The sequence below is a fragment of the Centroberyx gerrardi genome, chromosome 19 (assembly GCF_048128805.1).
Source record: "Centroberyx gerrardi isolate f3 chromosome 19, fCenGer3.hap1.cur.20231027, whole genome shotgun sequence".
In the NCBI taxonomy this organism is placed as follows: Eukaryota; Metazoa; Chordata; class Actinopteri; order Beryciformes; family Berycidae; genus Centroberyx; species Centroberyx gerrardi.
The window spans coordinates 13,346,308-13,356,117 of record NC_136015.1 but is presented as its reverse complement, the minus strand read 5'-3'; the positions used below and the strand labels follow the sequence as shown (position 1 = coordinate 13,356,117).

At 43.8% G+C, this 9,810-nt stretch overlaps 1 protein-coding gene across 1 annotated transcript; it reads right to left on the bottom strand.

Moving 5' to 3' along the window:
- Positions 1-8,199, bottom strand: azin1b (antizyme inhibitor 1b). Its single transcript, XM_071901527.2, has 11 exons — positions 8,035-8,199; positions 6,976-7,119; positions 6,138-6,338; positions 5,557-5,730; positions 5,009-5,181; positions 4,432-4,645; positions 3,842-3,916; positions 3,384-3,549; positions 3,165-3,280; positions 2,539-2,756; positions 1-1,688 (listed from the first exon to the last, which is right to left on the bottom strand). Exons 3-11 carry the CDS (start codon positions 6,237-6,239, stop codon positions 1,613-1,615), a joined length of 1,314 nt encoding a protein of 437 aa, XP_071757628.1. The 5' UTR covers positions 6,240-6,338; positions 6,976-7,119; positions 8,035-8,199; the 3' UTR covers positions 1-1,612.
- Positions 8,200-9,810: the final 1,611 nt, after the last annotated feature.

Genomic DNA, 9,810 nt, shown 5'->3' with positions numbered 1-9,810 from the left:
TGATTTCAGTCAGAGATGTATTAAATTAATCACTTTCATTACTTTAACAAGCACAATTTACAGTCAAAAACAGGCTATGGTCCATTAGTGCCTTAGACAGCAAGTAATTAACAATACATTAGTCGTGTGTAACACACTGGGGCAGGATTTTCTTTTTAAAAACTGGAGTTTAGTCAGGTCACCTTTAATATAATTAGACATTTAGCTGTACAAGAGACTCCGCATTACGTCCCTCATAACTTCAGAGAGGCATGAGGAAGAGTTTCCGTCTACATAAGCAGACAAGCCTGGCGCTTATCTGCCAAACCCTCTGCATTGCCTCAGAACTGTCTGTGTACAACTAGCATGTCTTCCACTTGGCAGATATAGACATGTATACCTGCCACTTATAAAGCATTTCATGTGTGAGCACTCTCCTGAAATAGATCCTTGTTTGCTGGTGGTAGAGAGCCTGTATTCAGAGTGATGCTGAGCGGATATGGACCAATCCCTTGCCAAGGCACCCGTGGCACATCTGATGATTTGAAAAACTAGGGACTGCATTGTCTTAAACGTCACAGTAGTTGTTTAACCTACAACAGATTTTGTGCATTTTAAACCAGATTAATATCTAAGTTTATTTCAGGAGGAGGAGTGCCTTAGGGTGCAGCTTCACTGTATTCAAGCTATGGCTCAGCGTAGAGAAAATATCCCTCACCAATTCCTTCATGCCTTTCGAGTAAAGGGAAAACATTGAGGTCACAAATGGCAATCACAGCACACTTAATTCATGTAGCGTTAAAAAATACATCAATATCTTATCAGGAAATACTGTTAGATGGGCCACAGCATATACTTGGGCAAAACACACTTAAAAGACGGAGCTTTCAACATGCCCCAGTGATCTTTGAATCCAATAAATAAAAACAAAAAAAACAAAACAAAAAAAAAAAATGCAAAAAGGTGAACTGCAATAAAGAAATAGGTTACGTCATCGTGTCACACTTCCATTTAAACTATGCGAGGTGAGGTTTCCAAAGTACAGAATCCACAGAAGGCATTGATTCTTTAAAATACCTCTCAAAAAATCATCTATAGACAAAAATGTATTGGTGTTGAATAGACACAGGATTTTTACAGGACTGTCAACAGGTAATCAATACAGAGCAAGATTAAAATCAAGTGTACATTTATGTAAACTGGATTTGATTTAGGAAACAAAACACCCCAAAGATGGCGGGGGGTTCCATCTCCGCAGAGTCGTCCATTTTGTTGCATAATGTTGTCGTCGTCGGCCTGGAGTTCTTCTAGCTGACAGATTGTTGGAGTCCGTCAGAGGGAGGAGCATAGCAGGGGAGGGGGCAAAAATGAGAATATCATCTTCCACAGAAACTTTTGGACAATTGAGGTACGGAACAGCCAATTGTTTTCTCTTTCCAGAGAGAAAAAAAAAAGTCTCCATTTCCTAGAAAAAATATAGGACACTGCATTTTCCGAGGCGGCTGGAATGTTGACCACATTTAGCCCCGTGCCCCCATCGCCACCCTCACCCCTCCTCTCACAGGGCGAGAGTGGAGGTCAGGGGATCTGTGCAATATAATTTGGCCTAGAGGGACAGGGACACAGGACAGGGTTACATGCTGTACTGGACCATGGAGAAGTTCTTCATGGTGCTGTCCAGAGCCACGCCGGCCTCCTGCATTTCGTACCTGTGGGCAACACGGAAAGCAATGGGATCAGCTCTCTATATTCCTCACATTTCTGTTACATCTATATTGATATCCTGATCAGCATACAATTAATATAAAAAGCAGGAAATGATACAAGAAAACAGAAGCCCTGCTAAAAAGGGAGTCCAGAAAGCCCTGACATGTTGAAAACCCGGGAAAACCCTTGACTGATGTTTCAACCTCTCAAACTCAATTGTCCTCTCACGTGTGACATAATTTTTCGGCCCAAATAGGGGATTTCAGATCCCGCCCCCTTTCAGTCTAGCGTGAGAATGAAAAATGGTGTGTAAAATGATTGCCTTTAACTACGTCCAACACTAATATTGACTATATTTGCTTTCGAGGGGTGCTCTATTATGCATTTCTTTATTTGTTGAGGTGGATTCTGAAGCTGCAGTGACCAAAAAAAAAATAAAAAAAAATTCCAAGCCATGCTTAGCATTCCAGCATTTTGTGGCTTTGTGAAGCAAGGGTAATGCAGCAGCCGCACCATGGTTGTTAGCAAAATATTTTTAAAAATTCAGTTTAAAATATGTAATACCCTTGTCATATGTCATTTCTACTGACATTATTTTACCCGTTTAAAAAAACAGAACAATTGGCGGGGACCAAAGATCCCATACATTTTCGCCATAGGCGGGGGAATAAGACAAGCATCCAGATAGAACCCAACAGCTCCGAAATGACGATGACATTAACAGTACAGTGGCACCTCAGTTTAGGCTTTAGCTTAGTGTGTCTTTTCTCCTCAATCAGAAAAATCACACTCAGTAAATGACAACACAGGAAGAAGGAGAATGAGACCAAAGGTGGACCTTCACACACTCACCAGTCAGAGGTGGAGACAGTGTAGTAGACGGGCGGCTCGGGGCTACAGGAGAGACAGCTGAGCTCCTCCAGGCCACACGCTCCCATGTTGGAGAAGCGCAGCCAGTCTCCCACGCTGAGCTCAGGCAGCAGGCAGCGCTCCACCACCTGGTCCAGCTGGTCCAGCGACGGGCCCCACAGGCTGCTGGGATACACCGCCTCCTCAGCGCGCAGCACATGCTGGACGGAGGAAAGAAAGCAGTCAAAATAAGGACAACAATCGGCTAGTTAGCCTTCCTGGCCAATTACGTCACATCTCCAGACAACATTTTTGTGTGAAATGTGCTTACGAAACATTAACGTAATACTAGAGAGCTGACCTTTCATTTCTGCCCTACAATGACTTTCATCACCCACCCCCATATGTTTAAGTACCTTGTCTTTGTGTTAAAAACCCAGAACGTGTATATAGTATACGTATACGTTCTTTGTACAGGTCAACATAGTTCACCATCCAAAGCAATCCTAATCCTGCTTCCTATCAACGCTCATAATGCATGTCCTCCTTTTCCATTCAGCTAGACTTCCTATCAGATGTTTGATTCAGCACTGAATAGGACGAGCTCTCTTGAGTGGAGGCCTACTGACCTTGTGCACTGATGGGGCGGGGATGTTGCTTCCCAGTAGCTTGCGGCTGAATGAGCCGTACACGCCCTCGTTCATGTAGTACAGGAACTCGGGCTCCTCGCTGCTGCTCAGCTCACCTGTACAAACACACAGGGTGTCCACGTCAGAAATTTACAACATGAGATATCATCTATAAAGGTAAGACCAAGTGAAGCCATCTGAAAGAGCCTAGTATCTCACCTTGGGCGAGGCTGTCCCAGTGGCGGCTCACCACCTTCTTGCCGATCACGTTGACAGCCAGGCTGAAAGCAGAGGCCACGTAGAAGCTGCCAGGCTGGGCCAGCACTCGCACACCAGACAGTGGGGGGAAGTAGGCATCCAGCAACGGCCTGACTGCACACTCAACCTGCAAACACACACACACACAGCAGATACAGTGAGTTAGCACTCAGATACAGGGAGCTGCCTGCAATATACAGGAAGCATGGGTACAACAACTTCGCCTGTAGGCATACAGTACTTTTATTAATGTTCTTTTAGCTATGTTTTACTTTTTGAGAGCAACTTCTTTGAAATGGTGAAATATAATTCTCATTTACCCGGCTAGTACTTGATACCAGGCTGTTTAGTTTTATAATTTTAGAAGGCAGGTATTTGAATAACGCGTTAATAACACGTTATCAAAGCTGCTTGGTTACCTGTCTGAGCTGAAACTCTGAGCCAGTGAAGCCGCCACCAATGTCCAGGATGTTCATTCTGAAGCCCAACTCCGCCTGAACAGAAACAGCCAACAGTCACATTTAGTTATTACTCTAAATGGAATAGACACAAAGTTTACAAAGGGAAAAAAAAAATCTCATAAATGAATTGTCCTCTACAGGGTTCCTACAGATTTCAAAGTTAAAGACATTTTCCAGACCTTCAATTCTTGACTATATTTGAAGATTTTGGCTGATGCTCAGCATGATGTATGTTGATATTTGCAGGGCAATATGACTGTCAAATAACTCCCTAAAGATGATTATTCTTTACAAAACCAAATATCACAATATGTGAAACGACAGTGAGTCTACAACTCAATAAGATGTGCAGTCACATGTATCAGCACTGACCGTAACAGCATTTTCCATAATTTTAATAGACATTTTGTCCAATTGCAAAATGTTTAAGATCTGGAAATGATCAAATTCATTTTCCATACTTTTCCACTTTCCAGACATATGTAGGAACCCTTTCTCTCCCACAAGCTTATCCCTCTACCAGCACAGTTTAAGTCCACAATGCTCACCCCCATGTCAAACACACAGCGGGCGTCTGACAGTGCATGGGTGTAGGCCTGATGCAGGTCCTGGCAGGAGGGGGGGATGTGGAAGGTCACCCCCACCACCTGGACCCCCAGCTCCCTGGCCGCCTCCAGCAGGTGCCGGCAGCTCTTCAGAGAGCAGCCGAAAGCGATGCTGGTCTCAGCCGCGTGGGCCTCAGTGGTCAGCTGCAGCAGCAACCTGCGAGAGACGGGACAAGCACGAGTCAGGGATTATAACATAAACATAACATTCACGCGCCAAGCAGGGCCAATGATCCTGAGACACTGCGGGTTTCTATTTCAAGTTTATGATTGACATATTAACTGCAGCTTTCTCTGACAGGTCAGTTTTCACCAAGAGGCAGGACTTTCAGATTAGAGCTGGTAAAGTCAATAAGCTTTATGGATTTTCCACTGTTTATGCTGAGCCAAAGGCAAAATGGATCTACTTCCCTATTAAAAGAGTAATTACATTTATCTCATCTTTTCAGTTCTACATAAATGCAAATGGATCAAAACCAAGAAAAAATGCCTGCTTTTACAGCTTGCTTTGTTCACTTACTTTGCACTGGGGTGCAGGCGGGAGATCTTGCACAACTCGGCCTGGCTGTCACACACAAGGTGCTGGACATTGTTCTTGGCAGCATGCTTGACGTGGGCCAGCTGCTTGCATACACCCGACAGGATGATGTTTTCTGGTGACACGCCATGCTCCAGCACCAGGCTCACTTCAGCCTGGGGGGAAAGAAAGGACAGACACACACCCTCAGATTATCATGCTAGCAACATTAACCCAGAAAAATCTAAAAGCCTCATCAATACAATCACAAAAAGGGGTACGAAGGTTAGGTGTGACGCATAAGTTGAAAGGACAGCACTTATTAGATAACTAGTAATCAATTGAGTGCTTGTCATGTAATTGTCCCAAAATGTCAAGTGCTTTCCTAAGAGGATGAGCCACTGTCCAGTGAAGCCCACCTGGCAACAAAATGAGGCCTGACAACAGTGCACATCATCATACTGTACACCAAAAACACCTTCAACAACACACTCCTTACAGTAACAAACCAACAAAGCCATCTGAAGTCAATGCCAAAGATGACGGCTTACCTTGTTGGTGCAGACGAAGCCCAGGCCCAAGGAGGCCAGCACCTCGATGACCGCCGGGCTGCTGTTGCACTTCACTGGGTAGTAGGGCCGCAGCTGTGGTGCCATGCTCTGCCAGCACACATGCTGCCGCATCAGAGCGCCCAAGTCACCCACCACAAATGCACTCTTCTCCACCTGGGGGACACAAAGGGGGGATAGAGGCTGCACTGAGTACACCATGCAACAGGTAAAGCCACTGGCGGCTCTGTTTCCTCTCTCTGGGAAATTGGTGACCTTTATAATGAACAGTATATACTATAGCTGACAAAAGTGAATATTGCCCCAGGACTCCAAGATATGTAGAGTGAATAGCAGTAGAGTAATGCTATTGGGTGAGGATTACACTGCTTATACCGATCCAATCCCTTCAGATTGACAGGGATATCTTAACAGGGGTCAAGAGGATTTGTGTGTCTCAATAATCAACAGGGAAAACCTTTATCAGATAAAAAGGGTCAGGCTCCTTCTATGAGTGGCCCATTGTTTTATGATGAATATTTTTGATCCAGAATCTGCTGCTGCGGTCTGTGAGCTGAACTGACCAGAGCCTGCTCGCAGATGTGTCCATCAATGACATCTTCAAGGGTCACTCCTCCCTCCAGGAGTTCAATGATGTAGCTGGGTTTGTCAGCGAGGCCTTTCATCTCAACCGTAATCCGCTGAGCCGACAATCATAAAGAACAGTTAAGCAAGTCAAGGGGGGTCACGACTGAGCCAATGGGGTCCTGCCGGTATGCAACAAACTGCAAAGAGACAGAGGGAGACAAGAAAACACATCACGAAAAGAAGTTTATTTGATTAAGCAAATCAGACACATGGAATATACAGGCATGGCACCGATGAACTTTCACCCAGATACATTTCTTGCTTTCAAAGTCAGCACCTATAAATGGATGCATATGCACACCCACACCTACTTTTATCTGTGTTTACTGCCCAAAACTCAGGCTGGAATGTGCATGCATGTCCTCATTACATTCAGGGCAACTGTGAATTTTCTCTTACATATGAAGACTCTCAAAGAAACATTAACTTCCACTGACACAAAACCCAAGAACCAAATTCCTTTCCCAATTTAATCAATACAAGTATTGACACCAGACACCTGATGTTCCAACACAAGAGGCAGTGCCTATCTACCTTTAGTTTCATATCATTCACTGACTTGCTATGAACCAGACAAGCCACTTCATATACACTGCAAACATCTGAGATCACTCACATTACAACCTGCCTGCCAAATTCTTCTCAGAGCATGTGGCAAGACAGGCCACGTGTGTGTGTGGTGCGGTGTGTGTGTGTGTGTGTGTATATATATATATATCTATATGATATATGAGGGCGTGTCCTCGTGTGTAGACTAGGCACCCAGCTACTCACATGGACAAGTCAGGAGATGGACCTGTCCCACTATCAGCTAGGATCCCAAGGCGGCTCAGCGTTGAAGTCAAAGTGCTCCCGGTAAAGAGCCGCCCCTAGGCCTTCTGGGTAGCGCTTATACACCTGTGCAGAGACGGGGGAGCCCTGGGGAGTAAACACATTATCATTAGATTTTAATGCAGAGAAAAATAAGCTCTGCCAAATTCAGGTTTGGCACAGACTGTGTTGACATCAAACATACAACTGTCCAGACAGGCGCTAAGTCGTTATAACTAGGGAAAGTACAAGCAGTGCAGTATCCTTGGCTAGTCTGGTCAGTCGTTTTGATCTCTTTTAGGATTATGCGATTTACCTCGACTACCCGGGACATTTGTTTTCACTGTGGTCAAAAATTCACCGACACGATCGATATGTTAGGCAACTCTCTCCCGTCTGCTTACCTGGATAGTGTTTGAGTCATATAAACACCCATGATTTAACTAAATTAACTAAACCAATCACCAAATCAGTTAAGGTTAGTTCACATCTGAATAACGCTTGTTTAAATTATACATGCGCATGCGTTACGGTGGTGCACACTGGTGTCAAGACTTGACAAATGACACATAATATTGCAATATGTCACCAAAACAAGACATGACTAGCTGTATCATGGCAGATTCGGGAAATGTCAGAACATTTTGAAACGTTAAGACAGTTCCACCGGCCGGAGGAAACGCCAGCGGCGCTGTTGACATTCTTGGTGACTGAGAGCTAACCTAGCTAGTAACACTACATGTCGCTGTAGAACAAGCTATCGCTAGCACTTCATTTCACTAATAACCCCACAACAAACCTCCATTTTACTCTTGATAGCACGTATGAAGCAAGCATTCGTCTGGAGTGTTAAGATAGTTTCATAATAAACACATACTTTCGAAAACAGCTACATAACGTGACCATAAACGCTGAAAGCAATGAATCGGCCTGTCATGTGTGGCAAGGCAGAAAGACCAGCCCGCCATGTTACGCCGCCAGCTGAATCCAAGGAAAGCAACCGAAGTGTTTCATTGTACTTACGTGAGATAACGGCCAGAATGTTTTGGAAAATCGTCTTCTCTTTTTCGGCGGAATTTTTAAAGAGTAGTGGGCACAACGATATAAGAAAGAAAGTGGGCTATTTTTGCCATATGTTCGGACAAGGAGCGAGCGTTGGTTCACTATCTGTCTCTCTCTCTCTCTCTCTCTCTCTCTCTCTCTCGGCTGGTGGGTGGAGAACTACTGGAAGCGAGGGGAAGTGGAAAAGATAATCAACGGACTGGGGGCGGGCCCTCCACGTTCAGTTCTACCAATCACCTCTCCCCGTTTTTGAGCAAATACCAAATATGTATTTCCGAATAACATACAGGCCAGTGTAGATCTGTTATGTTTATTCGGGTTACATAACCCCAAAACTTTCCATAGATGGCAACTCGTTATCACTCAATCATTCCTGGCCGCTGCGGCTCTTGATCTTTTATTGGACCTTTGAAATTACACTTACTTACAGTTGGGATATTCTACCTGCTATAGTTTATGTATTGAGAATTACAGAGATGGGTCCATGGCAAAAGCACTCATACACTTCCATTTACAGTCACAAAAGCATAATTTGTAAGGATACAGTGTTAAAAATAAAAGCTGATGGACTTTTCCCAGAAAAAAAAAAACATGCACCTGTTGGTGTAATTATGACAAATGTTCACCTGCCACCCCTTGTCAACACATGCAAACAGAAACAAGTGATAGAGACAGTATCTGACAACACAACAAATCCCATCAACAAATCCAAATCTTTATATCCATTCCCTGTTTAATCTGTTAAAATAGCCTATAACAGTACTGAAGTGTCACATTTAGCCACTGATACACACCTCGCTAGACACCTGACCCTTTCAGACATTATAGCCCTTTTATATTTCCAAAGTTCATCAAACACTCCTCTGCTGTAAACAGTAAGGGTGTGATGGAAACTTTGTACCCCTGTTTGAAGCTAGACAGCACATCGGTGCTTTGAGGGCAGTGAGATAAACTTTGGGCTTACTTGTTTGGCTTAGTAAAATGTTCACAGATTTGACCCAGTTTTGCATAAGTATAGTGTAATGGGCAATGTAAATAGGTGGAAACACAAGGCAAGCAACATATAAAGCTAGATTTCTGTGGATTGGAAATATCTGTATAAATATCTGGACATTTTCTCATAAGTGTGCAGAAATCACAATCATCGCATCAAGCCTCATGCAAATGATATGCAGGAAAAGGTAACGTGACTGAACTTGACTGACTTGGCAGATCATTGCTCACCTTTGTTCATAAAGCCTTTAGATTATATCTGCTTTAGATATCTGGCTTTTCCTTTTTTTAAAAATCTTCATTACAAGTCTGTCTGAGAACCCAAAGGAACTGGCCTTGATTAAGTCAAGTGCTAACAAAAACAATCATCTTAACTGTGATAGTATGATCCTCTTCCCAGCATGGTGCTCACTGAAAGAGCCATGCAGTGCTTTGGATTAAGACTTTTTTTTAAAATCTATGAATGAGTTCTCAGCCAGTGTTTTCATCCCTGATTTTTCTCACACGCTCTCCACAAGCTTTGAAGACATTTGTGACTGCAAGAACACAGGCCTCTGTTTGACTGTGGCTGGGACGGGTAGGGTGGAGCGTGTTACGGGGTCAAAAGCCTATAAATCTTCTAACCAGAAGGATCTGAATGAATCATGGAATGAGTGGATCTTTCTTTTCACAACCTTGCTGAACTTGATTCTGAGCATGCCCCTGCACGGGTTTTTAAAGGAGCCTGGTACTCTGGACTTATAA

Coding starts and splice junctions, on each gene's coding strand:
- azin1b (XM_071901527.2), bottom strand. CDS start 6,239: ATGAAAGGCCTCGCTGACAAACCCAGCTACATCATTGAACTCCTGGAG. Junction 3,917..4,431: donor GCTGTGTGTTTGACATGGGG/GTGAGCATTGTG, acceptor GTTTCTGTTCAG/GCGGAGTTGGGCTTCAGAAT. Junction 3,550..3,841: donor CAGAGTTTCAGCTCAGACAG/GTAACCAAGCAG, acceptor GTGTGTTTGCAG/GTTGAGTGTGCAGTCAGGCC.